We start from the raw sequence: 20381 nt of genomic DNA on the forward strand, positions 1-20381 counted from the left end.
ATTTGTTCAGTATCATGTACAAATTGTCAGTAGTACAGTACAAAAATAACAGCATGATTGCAAGTTAATTGAAATGATAGTACTCTATATCGCAGTAGCAATATTTCATTAGTTGAATGCCTATCGCAATGCAAAGTTAAGATAAGGCGATGAAAGACGAAAGCTGTCTTATTTTTTTTAAGTTAAATCAGGTAGATAAAGAATGAAAAGTGATCTTACTTTCCTTATGTTTCTTTGAATTTTCCAACCGATAGATCTTGGCTTATTACCAGCATTTTCTCGATGTCAGTGAAAGACGCACAAGATAAAATTCTTTAAATTCTCATTCTAGTTTCTGCCTCCTTTAATTTCAAATGTTGTCGTAGTTATTAACCAAATATTGATCCTGAAATAATTTTACTTAATTGTCATATATTCACATCTATGTAATAGCGTAGACATCTTCATTATTCTTGGAAATGATTGAAGCTATCTACAATAATTCTAGCAAATAGTAACATGCCAACAATATATCAGCAGTATGTCTACTACCCGTACAACATAAAGCAAATTCAATTTGAAGGGAGCCAAGTTATCTAGCATTCCCTACGATATTTCTTGAATATTTCATATTAGCAGAGATATGCATTCGAAATGAATAGTCACTATACTCAGCCGGTTTACTTATATATTGTTGATGTTTTACTAACACTGACCGACAGCGATTAACCTCTCACATTCTTTATAATTAATATGCGAATAGCAGGTTACTTCTTTTTTCCAAGACGCCCGTGTATAGTTTTAAATTTTTATAATACTTGCGATTAAAATTAACTTGTACGAATATTGCGAATAAAGCAAGATTAGCTAAAGCTTCGTTTCATAATAAATTTTAGGATATGTATATGATGTGCATCACATCTTTAAGAGATCTGATTATATATTCTATATTCCGTTTCTTTTTTCACTCCATATTTATTTCAAATTTTAATATGACTAGACTGCCGGTAGTTATTACAATAATTATCAAGATAGAGTTAAAACTTGATGATCTTAGTCAGTAAATGATGATTTACTTTTAAACAAAATATGAGCCCTGTATGTTCCATTCAGAGTAGTAATACTGTCATCTGGCAATACAAAATGCCCGATGGTAATCTGGTTATATGAAGGCGACTATGTATTAATCCCCTAGTTATGTTACCTGCTATAGATTGGAAGGGAAGTTCAAAACAGAACGTAACCTAATTTGCGGATAGCTGGCTTAGGCCTTGAGTATTCATCGATTTTTCACGCTGCATTACCAATAGAGATTTTATCAACGCAGATTTCAGTAAGGAAAATTGAAAAACGAATTCAGCATATTTAAGCAACAGTTTTTATAAGAAAGGAAGGTAAGGGAAAGGATAGAATTGACGATGAACACAGCGACTATTTCAAGGTGTTTACTAGCACTACTTGGTAGTAGATCATTTACGTTCTTTCCGTCATTTTCGCTTTCCATCCTGGCAAATTTTTGATCACTTTTTATTGCATTGCTATAGAACTGGATTAGAGCTCAAAGATGAATGACAATTTATTCGTTAATTAGCTTTCTAGATCTCAAATCTAGACTCTAAATAAATGATCTTCATGCTACTCTATGCAAAAACTGAAACAGATCATCGTCTTGCAACTTTACAATATCCAAAAACTGATTGAATGATTTGCTATTGGTTAGATATCATTGATTTAGTAATTAATTATTATAATTATCGAATACAGCAAATATTTTAGGCCCTTTATTTAGGCTTCTTGGTAGCGAATTGTTTTCTTGCTTCATAACTTATTATATTTCTGGGCTGGCAAGTTCAAGATCGATCTTCTAAAATTTCTTTAGAATTGAATTGAAGCTCAGTCACAAACTAGCTTCGTAACAAAGATAACGTAAAACAAATCTCTAAATTACTATAGTCTCCGGGATTCAGTATCCCTTAACTATCTCACAAGAATTTAGACGCCTTTGATTCTACGTTAAACTCAACTAGACAATTGAGAACTACTTTATTCGACTATCTGACGGGCTTATATACCCTTCTACAGCAGCTAACATTCATGAGTCATCTTATAAAAATACTTAGGTGAGAACATCTACTAACTAATTTTTCACCGTCGGATTTCAATACGCCCATTCACAGAATCATTTCAGTGCACATTACAGCACAGCATTAAATTTACTGTAATACATTTATGATTAGAGTAATTCCTATTGTATGTAACTAGTTGTAATATATTATCACTATATTATATTCACCAAATTTAGATAGCTATTTCTTCACGGTAGTTCGTACCGTGACAAGCTCAAATATGATGATAAATATTTGTTGATGAGCATTCTAGATCTTTAATCTTAACAATCAATAAATCATCGTTATGCTACTGTATGCAGATAATAATTGCATGATCTGTTTTAATTATATATTAATATCATCAAAAGTTATCATAGACTAGTTTAATCATGATAAAAGCATTAGCAGAATTTTCAAAACTGAACAGATCCATCATAATATCTGCAATTGAATTGAAGATGATATGTTGGAATATCCTAGCATATGCGATTATATATACTAGTAATATGGTAAAAGTATGGACCGTCGGTTTAGTATTTTAATTGAAGATATTGAGATATTTTCTCGTATTTATTTCAGCTAATTTGTCATCTTTTACCAAAATTTTGATTTGTACAACACATTACTCGTACAGTAGGGCAGATTCCTTCATGGCTTACAGCTATGCAGACTTAAGTTCAATTCAGTTCTCATTAAGGACCGGCTTCCAAGTACTTCTTCATCTATAATGGTTGCGATTACATTTTCTAAACTAAGATCTGATAGATAAGTACTAAATTGCCTCCAATTTTATTACAATTTACTGGAAAGACTTCAAGAATACCCGCTAATTTTTATAGGTTAGAATACGATTTAAGCTGCAGTCAGGTTATAATAGTACATTAGCGTACATGCTAGTATTCGATAATTTATAGTGGATATGAGAAATATCGGTATAGAATGCATCATAGACGGTCTAGAGGAAATGAAGGATAAATTTCGAATAATTAATGGAAGATTAACTTAAGATGGTTCAGCAGTAGCCGCTACGAAATCATGACTTTTTCGTATCGCTACAACTAATGTGATCTTTACTGCAAAAGTTCTCCTAATAATCACTAGAAATGATTCTAACTGCGTTAAGTTGAGTTACAACTAAAATATAACTTTTACCTCTGTTATGAGTGTGTTTACTACTATGCCTGACTCAAGGAATATGTTAGGTATCTCAATTACTAGCTTGATTCGTGACGACTATAAGGTTTCAGACTTTAAATAGAATATTACTTTGAATTAAAACAAAATCATATCAAACTTCCGGTTCTGCAAATGGACCAATTAATATGTTAAATTTTTTTCTTTACTGTATTAAATTGGCATTAAATCAAAAGTCCATTTTCTTTGTAAATAAATTAGCATTAAATGAGTGCCGTACATAGCTAAAAATTGTATTGACTGATAAAAAGCAGTGCCAAGTAATGACTCTTTCCTTATATCCTACTTTATATCTATAGAGATAACTATCCGAATTAATCTTTCATTATTCATCAAGAAAGTTCCATCGCAAAATGAAGTACTAATGATAAAAATAGAAGTTTACCATTACATTAATTCGTCTGTCTATTGGTTAGAAACAGGAAGAGCCAACAAACTGGGAGTTATCGTACCGTAAATACGATAAAGTTTCACACAAATAAAGCTTTGGCAGACTTGGTTGCAGAAATTCAGAAAGCTCTTGAAGAAAGCTAATTTCCTTTAGTTAAAATAATTTTGGTCCACTTACCGTAGCATAAGATGCTGTAAGGATAGATATACGGGTAATTACTTATGTTATATGATCATAGATAAGACAAATAAGTAAAAGCAAGGATATCTATGGTAAACAAATAGAAAATAGACGAATGCTCTATCAGTAGAATAAATTAGCTTCCCTTCTCTACTCTGCTATAACTATTAACTAAATTACGAGTATAATACAAGATTAAAATCCATTCCGCGAATTATAGCAGGTGCTGCAAAAAGAGGGCGTACGAAATCAATGATGTATTATACGATGTCAAAATTAGTTGTTGCATGGCATAGATTACTAGTATCTTCATTTTTAAGATAGATGAGGTTACGCAAAGAGAATGTTGTGATGAGATTTACTGTCAGCAGTTAGCTACTAGCAGAGCTGATACACTAAGAATAGCGATTTCTGATATAGGAAATATCTCATCAATTATATTTAAGTTTATATGAATTAAAATTTATCATTTAAAGGCGAAATATTATAAGCAATCATTGTAGCCTAAAATCATTATTCATCGGATACTAGTAATAGATAATTATAAAATTTATTTGATATTTACTTTCCTTAGCTTTTTAATACCCGGTGTATTGTATATATATTTACTCGTATATACTTTTTGAAAGTCTTGCATTAAATTTTTCTTAGACATTATTTCCTGAATCGAAATTGAATAGCATTCCATAAAATGGTTTTAAGCAACCATATTATAAAGGTCATCGAGGCAGAATATTCGCTAATAATTAGTGATATTCAATTGGTAAACTTCATTTACGATCTCAGAAGTATAAGATTATTGTGTGATGAAGAAGTCGAAACACTCAAAGATCACTGCCTCAATAACAAAGAAAGAGTTTTCCAATTCATCAAAATATTAAAGACAAGAAGCGATGATGACTTTTTTCGATTTTGCAGCGTACTAAAAGACAATCAAGTTAGAAATGTTCAAAATCTTGGTAGAAAATTGGAGAAAGAAGCAAGTACTTCGAAACCACATGGTAAGACCATCTATTTACAAAATAGTTTGCGAATCAACGCATCATCTACTTATTTAGAATATTTAGCAAATATAAATAAATTTGACAATGTAGCTAATCCAATCTTGTTGACAACGAGCAATCAGGAACAATTAATTATTATCAATATCACTATGTTATCCTAATACATAGCTACTGTAATTAGCTGAAATCATTACACTATACTGTAGATGAATTAGATCTCGTATATTACTTTTATCGTTGAAATTTAGAATAATTTTATGCTGGATTGGAAAATTCTTCAGGAGATTTATTTAATAACAATAAATCTTCAATTTTGCTATTTTACTTATCTAATTCTGAAAATATCAGTATAGCGTATCAATGTTCAGTAATAAATATTTGGGTTAATGTGCAATAAGGCAGTAGTTTAATTTAAGCATGATTAAAGTAACTTAGAGCCGTGTTTTAAATTCTATTCTCCGTAACACAATTTAGGACATGCTACAAGCACAAATCAAGCAACTGAAGCTAATAGCGAAAACCTATCTGAACTAGGTAGTAAGATTTACTCGAAATATATAGAGCTGATAAAAGTTTGCTACTCTACTTGTAACTTATATCATGAATAAAGAAATTTTCTTTTTGTATTACAACAAGAAAATGTGATATTTCATCCCTTCAGTATAATAAGGTCTATATTATTTGGCGAAACCGAGACTTCCGGTAAGCTCTTTTCAGAAACTTTGTATAATATCGTATTATCAGTAAGACTTACTTCCATACTAAATGTTACTTTACATATTAGACTTAATTTATAATAATTCATTTGACTGTGCAAAATATATATTCCAAGATGACATAGCCTCTTTAGTTATTAACAAAAAATATGTAGTATTTGCTATAAACGATATCGTTCACCATTATTTAATGCAAAAGAGTTAAAGTTAGTCAATGCAGTCCTATGACTTTTAAAATACAGTAAGGACATTGATATTTATATTTCTGATAGCGGTCAGAAAACTTAAATGATTTACTATGTTTAAAACGGTACAAACATGCCAAATTTCAATATTTTGCCTGTTATGCAACAAAATTACTCTGCTAACGTTGTATTTCTTTGCTCATCAGAAATTCCACTCCGCAATCTCCCTTCAACCCCAAGCTGTCACTTTATTATAAGAAAGAACTTAGTAAATAGTATTTGCGATCAATTAAAGATCATCCACGAATCATCTGGTCATATTTTAATATATGGCATGGCAGGCAGTGGCAAAACTGTTACTGTTTGCCAGTCCGTAACACGAGCAGCTGATATGGGGTATTTTAATACAAACGGTTGTTATTGGATGAAGATCGGTAGGTTGCAAAAAATTGAAACTTAATGATCTTATTTGCACTTTAATTTGGTATAAAAGTATTCATATTCTATCCCGCTCGCTTATACGTGTATTAATTTCATCATATTCATGTTATCTTCTCTGGAAAAATAAATTTTTCTGATAAAATTGAAATTAAATGTGCAGCTTTTGCTATACATATAAATATCGAAAGATTGCATTGCAGCAAGAATATCTTATAATTAATGATAAATTTTAATTTTATGCCTGACCTTCACCAAGTTTTGCATTAATTGTATTCATTTCTGCCTAGGAAATGTATCAAATGTTGCATTATTCGATCAACTTAAGATATTAAGTCATGATCTTGGTATAGAGTGGAATAAGTCTGTTCAGTCAGTTGCAGATTTATGTGCCTATCTCAGAAACTACCTACAAGGTCGTTGTTTTACCGGTTTTAACTGGCAAATATATTTATATAGAGTTAGACTGCAACATTAATCATTTTATGATTGGCTTTTAGGAAATAGCAAATTGTCGGATACACTCTTTATTTTCGATGATATTTGGAAGAAGGATCATTATAAATATTTATCCTTCGCTAAAAAGTCTATTGCTACTTCAAGATTTTTATTTTATGAAAATGAACTTAGCCATCGCTGCATCCGTTTGCTGGTATGTCTTTGACTTTAATGCTTCCATTTGATTTTTGCTACAGAATGTTTAGTATGCGAATATAAGAACAAATGGCTGACTAGTACTGGGTATTAATACTTGGAATAGAAGCAGTTGTATCCATATTTATGTACTCGAATTGTAAAATTGCCAAATCGTTTCCAGGACTCGTAATTGCATTATTTACATTATTTACTTCAATGATGCTCTAGCCTTCTAACTTGATAAACATAATTTAATTTTAAATGCGTTACTTAAAATGATCCTATGTGTAATAAAAATAATTTAGGTTACAAGAAAACCCCATTGTTACTTCACTGCAGGATTTCACTATCTAATACGTGTTTGCAGATATTTTCGAGAAAGTAATATTAAATGTAATTTCTCTTTTGTATAAAAAGGAACGGCTAACATACGATGAAGCAATAAACTTAATAGCATTACTTCGCCACGATCAGGATGATCAAATATTGCGCCGTAATCCACTTGTCAAGAAAGTTATAGATAGTTGTGCAGGTCTACCATTAGCGATCAGCTTAATTGGCGGCTGTCGTTTGCAAACTGACAAGGAATGGAGCGAGGCAAAGGCTATCATTTCCAGGAAATCAGGAAAGATTAAATTAGCTAATTACGATTTCAATTTATATGGTACATTCAAATTAAGTTTTGATGTTTTGGATGAAAAAGAAAGAAAACTCCTCGAATCTCTATCTGTTTTTAAGCGAGTGCGTATTCCTATTCAATCGATTGCGTCATTGTGGAATTGCGATGAACAAGACGCTGACGATATCTTAATGGAACTGAATAACAAATCTTTATTGAAATACGTGAAAGAAAGCAAGTAAGTTCGAAATAGCAGACTGTTGATGAATAGACTTTGTTCGGGAATAGGAATAGTATTAATTGTTGTACGGTTATCAGGGATTGTGATATTCACACATAATTTATTTTCTTAATGAGTGTAATAAGTTAAATAAGTTATAATAGGTCTTGAAGTATTTAGTATTTCGATAAGTAAATGTATATCTATTACATAGCTCGTCGTCATCTAGAAGTTGTATAAATGTTAAGGTATTTACCAATACTTAGATCCGTTTTTATATCATTAAAATCGTTGTCTTCACTTGATCTTGCACATTACTATTATACAGTATAGCCAAATACCCTTATCCAAATTTCTCCATTACATAAATTATTAAATATCTACTTCAATAATAGTAATATTTAAATCAATAAATATTTTGCGGCGGATTACATCGAATATCGAATATTCTCACTAGCGTCATTCAACTTACTTTATTTTGGAATACTGTGTATTGAAAGCGTTTCTACGGATTGTAAGCAGAGCAACAATCCGTATACTGTACTTACATTTTAAATATTAATCGAATTGAATTTTTAATTCATCTAGAGGTTACTGTGTCGTACATGACTTAATAGTCGACTTTCTTCAGCAACAAATCTACTTACAGACATTGAAACAAGACTATCACAAAATACTCAATAACAAACTGATGGATGGCTACAGTAACCGATGTGAAGGAAGGTGGAATACCTTGGCTGATGACGGCTATTTCTATCAAAATCTAATTTATCATGCTATCCTAGCCGAAAATAATGAACATCTTCAAAATATCTTGACTGATTTCAATTGGATGACATGCAAAATAAAATCAGACCAGACAATCTATAACCTAATTTGCGATTTAACAGATTATGTCAACTATCTAAAAGCGAGAAAAGAGGTACAGAGTGTCACGTTATGGTATCTATTACTGATTAATTCCATTACATTACTAATAATATGCCCACATTATTCTTGCTGATTCGACAGCTTGTAAAAGTATCAGTAATCAAATTATGAAACTATAGATATTCAAATTTCGTTATTGTAGAGCATGAGTGTTAGTCCCTACTTAATTAGGATACACAGTTCTCACTACGTACTATCACTGTATTCCCCAACATATAACTGGTGTAATTAGCTGAAATCAATGTACTAATATACTATTAACTATTGCCTTCATTTAGCATAAGAAATACACGCATTATTTACTCCAGATTACTGTATATAAGGCGTATGTAGAAAATGATAAATGGCCTAAAGGTTTTAGGAAATGTATGCCAGTTAACGAAATACGTAGCCAAATAGTATTATGTTTATTTTTGCAATTTTTAAGCTACTTTCCGTACAGTCACAAATTACCATAGTATTTAAGCTTAGCGCACATTTGTTTAAAATAATTAAACCAAATGGTATGTTTGCGGATCCCGTGAAAAACTTTAGGAAGTATTTTTAAAATGATCTTTTTGCCATCAGATTGCAGTAGAAGATTTGTTTGCATATGTCTTAGCTGTCATCTTTAACACCAGTTGAGCTTCCTATTGACTACTACTGTATGTACCTTAATTTATGGCGAATTCTTCAGTACTGCTGCTCATTAATTAATTATTTATTGACGATAAAATGTATAAAACGGTACTTTCTGATATTTAGTCAATATTAAAAATAATATGAAACGCTATTTTAGTCAAGTGATTAATACTTTCAATTGGACAGGCTAGTAATATTTAATTGACAGTCGTACGGAGATTTTCTTAAACACTCCATTCATTATAATGTAGTTTTACGAACAATTAATTGTATCTTTAACTCACAATTTTGATTGATTCAGAGCTGGAAAGAATTCAATCAACTACTGTTGCTACTCAAAAAGCATCAAGCTTGGCTGGATATAAGCAAAATAGACGTAACGCAATGGATCTTGTGCACTGATTTAACAGATAGTTGGATGAGAGAGCGAGCTTTGCAATTAGCTAAAGATAACACGGAAAATGAATTTAGTAATTTACCGTATTGGAACTTATCAACGTGAGTTTATAGCCCAAATTCTAACATGAATTGTATTACTATCTCATTCATTTGTATAATTATGTACTGGATTATGACATAGATTTCGACGAATAGAACAATCCAATCTACTTATTATGAAGCATGTAAAGGATTCGGCAAGAATAATAATGATGAATACATATCAGTTTCCAATCACAACGTTGGACATTTACGAATAATTGGCACTGAAAACAACATAAGAGAGGACTGCAAAATTATGGTATACTATTCTTCCCACTGTAGTAATGTTCTCTTAACTAACAACTTTTTACTTTTAATGCCAGTACAGCGAATAATATGTTTAAATCATTTAGATTGCTTATATTGAATTATCAGATCCGATGTGTTTTTTACTGTAATGGGGGGGGGGGTTCGAAGAGTCTGCAGAACTCCTTAGGCATTTCTCAATAATAATACGAGGGGTAATCAAAATAATGAGATATTTATTGTAGATAATAACTACGTACAGTGTGGTAGTTATTGATACATCTGCGTATAAGCTGCCGTGAAGTAACGTGTGCAGATACTAACACTAACAAGTGCAACTGAACAAATCTGAGGCAGAAATCATCAATATTTATAGTTTTAGAGAGACAACACCTTCAGAGAACAGGATTGTAGAATTAGATACATCATATACCATAAACAGACTATATGATAGTAAATGATTATAGAAAATAGAGAAGACTGTAGATACTATAAATAACTAAACATGACAAGCTATATTTGAGCATAGTTGAAATAGACTGTAAAGGTATCTATATTTGGAACATAACAAAATGTCCATATTTAAAAACATGTCTAAAGACTATCGTGAAAACTAAATACACTACATTTATGTAATGATTGAATTAAATCAATTCATCCCATGATTAAATAACCTATAGCTTGATAACTAGATGCTCCTAAACTGTATTATTTTATGAGTAATACATTAACGAATCATGTAAAATTTAATTAACAGATGAGAAAAGATATCTTGTAATGACAGCATTCTATTTTGTAAATTAGTTAAATTGCTTATCATACCACTGATAAATTAAAGCCTTTCTAATATTTACTCCAGAAGTGCTACATTGATGAATATAGAACTGTTCAATGACTTTGCTATTTGGCTTGGATGTAGATGTTATAAAATAAAAGCAATGAAATGCCTTAATAACAGTACATATTGCTTAAAAAGATTAAGGACTATGAAACATCGCAAGTTCTACTTCAAATATCGACACCAAATAAGTGGATTCGAAATGTCGAAATCTCAGCGGATGGTCATACTGCAGCCTACTATTATAGACATCAGGTGGCCTATTGATATTTTAGTATAATTTGGTAAAATTATAAAAAAAGCCGTTGTTAATAACGGATAAAAGATAAATATTCGTCCGCTAAGGTATAAATGAATTCAGTTCATTATTTCTATCATCTTGTAATACCTAACTTAAAATTGATTAGTCATTAACTGCGATCATTTACTTAATGCCAGTAATAATCCACTTTAAAGATTGGAAGGATAGATCTGCTGTTGCATTAACTAATTAAGTTGCTCTAATGAAATCAAAGTATTGCAATGTATTACTTGTATAAATACAGAAAATAATGCAAATTCAATCATCATCTATCTCATTCCATTCATGGATTTTATTTTAGCGCAAATGGATCGTTTATGATGTTGATAAAAATGAACAAATGGTATTTACCACTCACAATCAAGAAATCCATGTTAAAACTGACTTCAATTCCTTACAATTTTGCCCTTCCATACACTTAACTTCATTCATTATGACACTCTCTCGCAATCGTCATGAATTTAGGGTACGTAGTTAAAGTGCATTAGGTTCCAAATTGATACAGATGACAATGTATATGAAATTGAATGCCATTGATTATTCCACTGATCTATGGCGATAGATTTGGGAGATTAAAGGCCACCAAATACTGCCGACCAACAAACGGATATCGTGTGAATACAAGATAGAATATTGCCGATGGATACTGGTGCAAGGTAGTTTTCAAATCTTGTTGTGGTGGAGAAAATATCATTATGAAGACAAGAACCATAAACCTAAAGTTGAGAACAACTGGACAAATGAATGTCAAATTGAAGTAAACAACCATTAATTCATAGCAATATACTACGATATATGGCCAGACGGAATAATAAAATTTATGTCCAATGCTTGCTTTGATTGAATGTATAACATCTAGATGTGGAATTTGCAAACATGGTCTCGAATGCTTTCTTATCAAGTTCCTGCTTTTATCTGTAGCAGTACTGATCATTATATTGCTACCACTGATGTTGAACATGGCTTGCCATTGAAAAATATCAACTATATCAACAATACTAGTGCGTACATAATTTTGGCTTATTGTAGTAGACAATATCCAGGCCCAATTGGTTTGTTGAAAATAGGAAAAGATGATAGCCATTCTAACCATTCCTTAATTGAATTTCCACATCAATTCAAGCCAATACTTCCTAATATTCAATTTGTTCGGGATATTTTGGTATCAGATCATCAATTTATCTGTATTGACTATTATCGAGAGGTTAGTTCAATATCCCTTTACGTATATATAACTTATTTTATCCTTCATAATGTTCATCAACATCTTTTGACTCCGTTATCACCTATTTGGTAACATTAGTTCTTCATAATTCCATTTTGACATAGGTACACGTACTTAAGATAATAGGTGATCAAGTTCAATCTTATGAAAAAGTAAACCCATCATTCTTTAACAAGGCAACATTAATTCCTGGTAGTTCTCGATTGCTCGTCTACGATTATGAAGAGAAACACTGCATCTATGAATATAATTTACAAGGTAAGTATCATAATATTATCTTGATTCTCAATGAAAGATAGCCTCAGTCATTGATACTCTATCTTTTTTATGTACGATATTACCAATGCAATCTATCGCCATAACCTTGATGGATAACAAAACCTCGATTCAAAAGCACTTCAACATGGTGCACTTACTTATCATCCCAAAGCAAGCGTAGAAATTTTAGATGTAGGCTTGGCTTACATTAACAATATTCCAATCATAGCTCTGCTGACTAACGATGCTGATAATGTGTGCAAACTACAGGTAAATTATAAGCATCTACTGCAAAACAGTTCATTTATTTTTACGAAAAGGAAAGTTAATTGCATTATTTTATTTCTTACTTAAGAATATCTGATGCGATCTCTTTCTTCATACGCGTACGAGTAGGTATCTGATTATAAATCAGAGACTTCTCCAAGATTGTTTTATCATTCGCTACAAAATCATAATGAGCGCTGTTTCTTATATAACGATTTAAAATCGGCCATCGTTGTATGTATTAAGAAAGAGGAACACAGAATCACGGTGACAAAGGTAAATAAGAAGGGTAATACACAGTAGCAAAAAAATTATTAATAGAAGATACGCTGATTTGCGACATTAAGTATAATCCTATCGCTTATAAAAGTTACATAGTAGACAGCATATGTGATTAATCTACTATGTTATATTAATACCTAGCTAAATGATTCATTGTCATTGATATTTTCTGTATTGATCGATTACAGATAGATCGTATTTTAGGAAGAGACGATGGTAGCCTACATAAGGAATTGCTCGATTATGCTCTTCCAGAAGAATATCCTAACTATTATTTTGTACAAACAAGATTCAGAAAGGTGGATAAGACACTCATTTGCATTATAAAATCTTGGGTACGTAATACAGTTCAAGAATATGATATTACTTTGCTTGTATATTGGCTAGAATACAAAGTTATTGAGATAAATTAAAGTACAGCTAAGGTGACTAAAGAAATTTTTGAATCATCATTAGGATGAAAACTATGGTTGGGGCATGTTGATAATAACTATAAGCGTTGAGACTAGAGAGAAGATGGCTTATCAACAGGATCACCGATATCAGGATCTAAATCAGATTTATGCTGATGATTTTTATTTGTATACTTGGCAAAAAGAAAAGGACGGTTATGAAAGTAATCATGCATACTCCGTTCAGGTAATTGATATTATCTTATATGCTTATTCTATTAAAATACAATTTTATTTCCATTAAAATCAATTTCTTGCTTGAATTGTGTTTTAAATCTTGATGGAAAACATCAATAACTAATTTACTTTTAAATATTTAAATTAAAACTGAAATTGACAGATGTAAATTGATACAATTAATAACTAAATGTCTTCAACTTCGAATTGTTATAGTGTTACAAATTTGGGGATAGTAAACATCAAACACAGCTAGTGCAAGTCATACCATGCGATCACTGGGAAGGAATAGTCTGTAAAATAAATTTGAGTTCTAGTGGAATGACTTACGATTCTCAGATTAAACACTCAACGCTAAATATGCCGAGAGAGCAGCTAAATGAATGTTGGAGAGAGGAGGATGCTAATGTGATTGTAAGTGCAGTTTAAGTATACGTTTATTACCTGAGATAAACAAAATAAAATGATGAATTAGATTAGAAGGAGTACTTGTATTATTAAAAACAAAAATTGAGGGCTATGTTCTTGTCAATAAGTTATCTTTACTTTACATTCAATTAATTTCAGAAAATGTTTGAGCGGCAAGAGAAAGAAATCTTTCTTTTAGAAAATGGAAATCATAGGGCTGTAAGAGAATTATAAATTTGCAATCATCTTAAATGCAATTCCTCTATCTATGCTGTACTAAAATAAAATCTTAAAATTGTACACTCATAGGTACTAAATAGGGATGGTGAGATATTAGCAAAGCTGTATAAAGAAAATAGCGTAACGTTTAATTTATGTGTCTCATTTTTCAACAATGAAAATTTATGGTCCAACAAGTATTTCCTTGTATATAATTGGAGGCTTTCCATCCTGTTCATTTACGATGCTGAAACGCTGCAGCAACAAATCAATCTACCATTCCCTCACTTTCAAATAGTAAATATACAATGGAATGTACAACAATCTTCATTTATTGCTAGGGGTAAAAAGGATTGCTGTTTAATAGAAAGAATTTGAAAATGCATCATGGAAAAGAACAATGTTCTAACAATTCATTTTTCAAGCATATACATTAGCAAAGAAACATTGGGAGAAATTTTACTTGAATGAAAATGGCAAAATTCATCTATTGATCAAGCTGAATTCTTGTCTGTGAGGAAAGGGCAAAGAGTTATTTGCTCCATTTTATCTTTTTGTTACGCGTTTCATTTTTATAACGTCATTATAATCGTTTACCTGTTCTTATAATATTACCTCATCAAATACAAATATTATCAATCGTGAAAATCACTTGTTTGAACGGTATTTCATTTATTAGTTGTTAAGCTAGAAATCTAACAAGTACTGCTTGAAATGGTAATTCATCATAACCAACTTAAGAAGGGGCTGCTAGCACTAATAAAGCCTCTTTACTCAGAGGTCTACTAAATGCTTTCCGCCATTTTAATTTTCTGTGCCAATAAGTTTGTCACCGGATTCTTCAACAACTGTATCTGCAAATATTGCTAAAAAGAGAATACAATTTCATGTTTGTTCTGCCATGAATTTGTATTATTTCGCGAGCTTTACCATATTAAATCATGCTGTGATTAAAAATGATAACTTAAATTAAACCTGATTTATAAAAAATGTTAAGAGAAAAAATGAAATTGAAAGTTAATTTTATAACTGAGTAACTTGCATGCTAAGTATCTGCTAGATAGATAGCATCGTTCGATTACATAAACTTATCTTACATACTTTCGTATTATAGTTTCTCTGTATTCCAGTAAACCACTAGTCCTACGCATCAGCTGTTAACAAGGAGCACTAATTAAGGATTGATTTGGATATTGCATTTTCTTTCTAGCTAAATAAATACTAAATATCTCAATATCAATGTACCAAACTAATAGAACATACGGGTACTATCAACATTATCATTTCTACATTATAATACATCGATGCAAACCCCACTTGGAACTCACTTAGAATAGAAACCTCCGTAATAAAGTTAAAATAGCCTAACAATATTCTCAACTTGCCAAGAGTTATTAGGTTCTTAAATAAATTGAAATATTTTAAATTTACTAGGACGATTGAATAAACTATCGATTAATTATTCGTTTATATTTTTCGATAGTATTGCAGCTTTACCTTATATTACCGATTAAATGAATTCTTCTTGTAAAATACTGAGTAAAATTAGTTATGCTTAATGAAGTCTTTCTGCAGCTATGATACTAACATAAGTTTGTAAATTCTCATAGATTGAAATGAAATAGCCAGCGATTGATGAAATACAAGTAGTTATCACAACGGGCTTCTATTAGAAGTGTACTGTATAATTGATCGACAGATTTAAGTTGAAGGTCAAGGAATGATTGATAGTCATTGATTACGATAGATTAGCGAGCCTATTGTACAGCTATAGCTGAAAGTGTTCACGGACTTTTGGTAAGTGTTATGAGTAGACATAGCTACCTTCGATCTTAATAAAAGTATTAGCGAAAATTCCAAAACAGCTCATCAATTGAATAGTGTAATGTACAGTGTCCGAAAGGAAGACGATGCATTCGTGCTGAAGACATTGAATACTTTATGAGAATAGTTGATCAGTTTTGGCGATTAAGAACCATGATTGAGGATACTCCGACATATTCATTTGTGTTACTTGGCCGTCATTTGTCCATACTTTACTTTATTCAACACATTACTCGTATCAATGGGCTGATTCTTCTGTTGATTGCATCTACAAAGAATTGAAGTCTACCTTATTTTCTCCTCGATTGCATGTGAAATTAACATTGCAAATAATAACCTATAAATTGCTACGAGTAAAAATGAGTGCATAGATCGATCGATTGAGGCAATGCCTATTTGAAATTATTTCCGAATATGCTTGCATATGCATTAAATGGCGGTATGAAATGGTATACTATGCTACAAGTGGTGCCGATGGGGTTATTGTAAAAAATTTTCGCCATGCGTTCAAACTTGGTAATGTGACTGAGAATGATAGTAATCAGCATCCAAGATTCCATCCCAGTTTTCACATTCACATTACTATTTTGCACTCGTACAATCGGATAAAAGTATGCGTTTCCTAAGAATGAAGCAACTAAAAAGATAGAATCATTTTCTGTGAATTCAATTTACTAATTGTAAATGGTGATAATTGCAGACATCGATCATTATTTATCAATGTTTTCAAAGTGTCCGAGCAGATCGACGATACACCAACAGAACAACGTTTTGGCAAATGGACGGAAGTGATAATTGATAGCTCATCGGTACAATTTGTACTACAGTAGGTGCTTAGTCGTATTTACAGTATTTGGTCATGCCATAACCAAAGCCTATTCACAGATTAATAAATTACATGGACAGGAAACTTACCTTGGTTAGTCGGATATTTCGGCATCATGCGGTAAAATATAGTTCCAAACACTTGTGTTTGTTATAATGTCCTTAGGCGTTTCCTCGATTCTGCAATTCGCTTATTATTTTAATGAAGTAACATCAGATTGAAATCTGATCTATTTTACTAAGTTCTGCTTCAAAACAGTTCTATATAGTCATGAATGTTCTCAAATTAGTACAAGTGATTAAGAAAAATAGGTACAGAAGATTATACAAAGTAAGTAATTTTTCGTTATTTGGCTTCTTTGGACAGAAAAAGTCTGTCTGTTCAGGTGCCATCGAGTAGTCTATGGCCTATTAAAAGACTACTAAATTACATCTAGTAGTCCATGCAGTGGTCCATAGTTTATTACTTCTCTCTAATGACGTGAACTATCAGACCATTTTAACCTAATTTTCAATTCGATGCAAAACTCTTTGAAATAAGATAATTCCTCTGTAGGTTTTAAGTGAATAATTTCACATCATGAACTTTACTGAAAAAATATGATATCAAAATTACCCGAGAGGATTACCACTTATGCTTATTTTCATCTAAAAATTCAATCAATAATAAAAATAAAAATGATCGACGTATCGATATCATTCTTTTCAAATTAGAACGGAACAAAGCTAGATATTAATTAATACCGTTGGCACTATTATGTCTAATTATACAATAATAAAATTGATCCTAAGTCCATTTAGTGATTAATACTACCATACCACAGTAGTCTCATGACAGGTTGATTGTTGAATTGGCTCACCTGGACAGTAATCGATTTTCAATCTTGTAATCCATATACAAAATATACAAAATGCAAGGTAGAATGTATAAATTATATAATGCTCGACAGTTGTTATAACAGCGGGGTATGAAGTTCTTCCACTGTAATTACATGAACATCACAATAAAGCGGAATCCAAGGAAACTTGACAAATCTTTTAGACGTCGTGTAGCCAAACCTACAACCATAATTCCCCCAGTGATGCACATTATACGTAGAAATATGCCTATCTTAAAACCTTCCATCTAGAATATCCAAATTAAAATTGCAACAGTGTTATACTTAGAATATGTTTTTCAATGACAATAATCTACATACGAATTCCTTGAAAGCAAATCGCACATTGCACTATTAAACTAGAAAATCAGCTCTATCAGTAGAAGGTTAATGCAATGTCAAGATAGGTTTCAACGGGGGCCGTAATATACGAATGTTAAAATTGTAAATGGACCTCATCATGCTGGACTTACAGTACTCATAAATACTGACGAGACTATAAAAGGCTGGTGCCTGAAGACCACTTTTTTTAGTTAGTTAGTCGGTTAGTTAGTCGGTTAGTTAGTCCACTAGTTTGTCAATTGCTATTAAATTGTCGAGACTATAATCTTGGTTGTCAAGATTTCTTCAGTAATAAATAGTAGTAAATCTCTGACTGCCTCGTCTACATTATACTATAGACTATAGTATTCGGTTGTTGGAACTGAATTATTTGGTAATATAGCTAATCTCGTCTCTTTAAGTCAGTAAGAGGCGTTCTTCATAAGCATTGGCGTTTGTAAACTACTTTGTCACTAGTGGTGTGACACCATTACAGCAAGACATGATTATGCTGCTGAAAACGAATCTACAACCAGGTGATGTATAAATCGCAGAATCTACCGCCACAAGCTATTAGACTGGAAGATCGTAAATTTACTTAGTAATTTACTGACTAAAAAATTTTATGTACGCTTTCGAAACATAATGTTTATCATGTATTATTCTTACGCCTTATGTCTATCACAGATCTAATCTTCAGTACATGTCCACCATGGATCTTCGGTCAGTACGAGATCTGAATCCTTACATCAGCGATATTATAGAAAACAATTTCCAAACCCTCTACTTAAAGATTTGCTTATCAGATATTATTGAACAATTATAATCTAACCATGCTATATGAAGAGATGAAGCGGAATGGATCACAAAGAATTATTACCGTAATAGTGAGGAGATATTCGAGTTTATTCGAATATTGCGAACGACAAACGATGTTGAGTTTCTCCAAGTTATGTTTCGTACTTAAAGATTGCAAAGTTGAAGGTATCTGCAATATTGGCCAAATGGTAGAAAATCAAGCGAACACTACCTTAGACCTCTAAAATATATGTAACTAATTTTAAAGATCATTGACATCGAATGACTCTTTTAACTTTAAAGTAATGATATAAGCTGATTATTTTAAAATTTTTTATCAAAATTATGTACATAAAATAGTCCAGCTATGTGTTACAGCTACGAAACACTTCTTACAAATGAAAACGAAAAAATGACGATTTCTTAGTTTGTTATGTTACCGTAAGTATAGCCGTGGACTAGCAAAAGAAGCCTATTATGCAGCATGCTAATATAGTGCATATTATATACTACGCTATATTTGTAAAATTGTACGATGTAATACTGTATATATAGTGTCAGTCAGTAATAGTACGGTTAAGATTGCTTTTGTGTTTACGCTAATTCGATAATACCTAAAGTTATTACGTTGCAACTTGCTATTGTCACAGGTTAAATAAATAATTATACTTGTCATTGAATAATTATAGTATTCTACAAATGTAACATACTACACTTGTTAATTCTACGTGTTAATGGTGGATTATACTGCGTACACTAGCGAATTCACTGTTACACAAACTTGTGATTATAATGCGTTGTAAGTGTCAACGGCGTACGTATATAAGCCGCCACTTTTCAATACAATAAAGAGAGAGCAGAGTTAGTAGCTAGTTTTACAATAACTTCAACTACGTGTTCAATTTCTTGTCTCTATGCTAAGTGAGAGTAGTACAAGCTTTCAATACAGTTATTAGTATTCGCTCTAGATGGTAATATACAACAGTGCATATGTATTCTTGTTATTGCGATGATTAAAGTAATCAATTCATAGGTAAAAACTAAGGTAATAATATAATAAAATTAATCTACGGTAAAAGCATTGATAATTTTTATTATACAAATTTTGAAGGAAAGTTAAAAAGATTTTACCTCCATAAAAATTAGGTATAAGGGAAAAGTTATTAATTAGCGATACTTAAATACTTCTAACGCGGCTTTACTAGGAATTAATCCTTTAATTATGGTCATTACAAATCTTAGAAATATTACAAGTATAATTAAATCTTCTCGAGACCTGAGTAGAATCATGATAGACTAGTGAATAGAAAGTAATTAACTCTAAACTTACTATTTCTGCTTGCCTCTTTATCAAGAAATAT

At 31.4% G+C, this 20381-nt stretch overlaps 2 protein-coding genes across 2 annotated transcripts; both read left to right on the forward strand.

The window, feature by feature from the left end:
* Nucleotides 1-4543: 4543 nt before the first annotated feature.
* TRIADDRAFT_61948 (uncharacterized protein) lies at nucleotides 4544-9224 on the forward strand (the record flags this gene model as incomplete). Its single annotated transcript, XM_002117877.1, has 7 exons — nucleotides 4544-4853; nucleotides 5331-5393; nucleotides 5964-6191; nucleotides 6696-6847; nucleotides 7249-7688; nucleotides 8259-8592; nucleotides 9168-9224. 7 exons carry the CDS (start codon nucleotides 4544-4546, stop codon nucleotides 9222-9224), a joined length of 1584 nt encoding a protein of 527 aa, XP_002117913.1.
* A 2202-nt stretch (nucleotides 9225-11426) lies between these two features.
* Nucleotides 11427-14389, forward strand: TRIADDRAFT_61949 (uncharacterized protein; the record flags this gene model as incomplete). Its single annotated transcript, XM_002117878.1, has 9 exons — nucleotides 11427-11552; nucleotides 12210-12290; nucleotides 12416-12569; nucleotides 12742-12839; nucleotides 12966-13112; nucleotides 13307-13453; nucleotides 13575-13757; nucleotides 13964-14161; nucleotides 14315-14389. 9 exons carry the CDS (start codon nucleotides 11427-11429, stop codon nucleotides 14387-14389), a joined length of 1209 nt encoding a protein of 402 aa, XP_002117914.1.
* Nucleotides 14390-20381: the final 5992 nt, after the last annotated feature.

The sequence above is a fragment of the Trichoplax adhaerens genome, genomic scaffold, assembly GCF_000150275.1.
Source record: "Trichoplax adhaerens TRIADscaffold_32 genomic scaffold, whole genome shotgun sequence".
Taxonomy (NCBI): domain Eukaryota; kingdom Metazoa; phylum Placozoa; class Uniplacotomia; order Trichoplacea; family Trichoplacidae; genus Trichoplax; species Trichoplax adhaerens.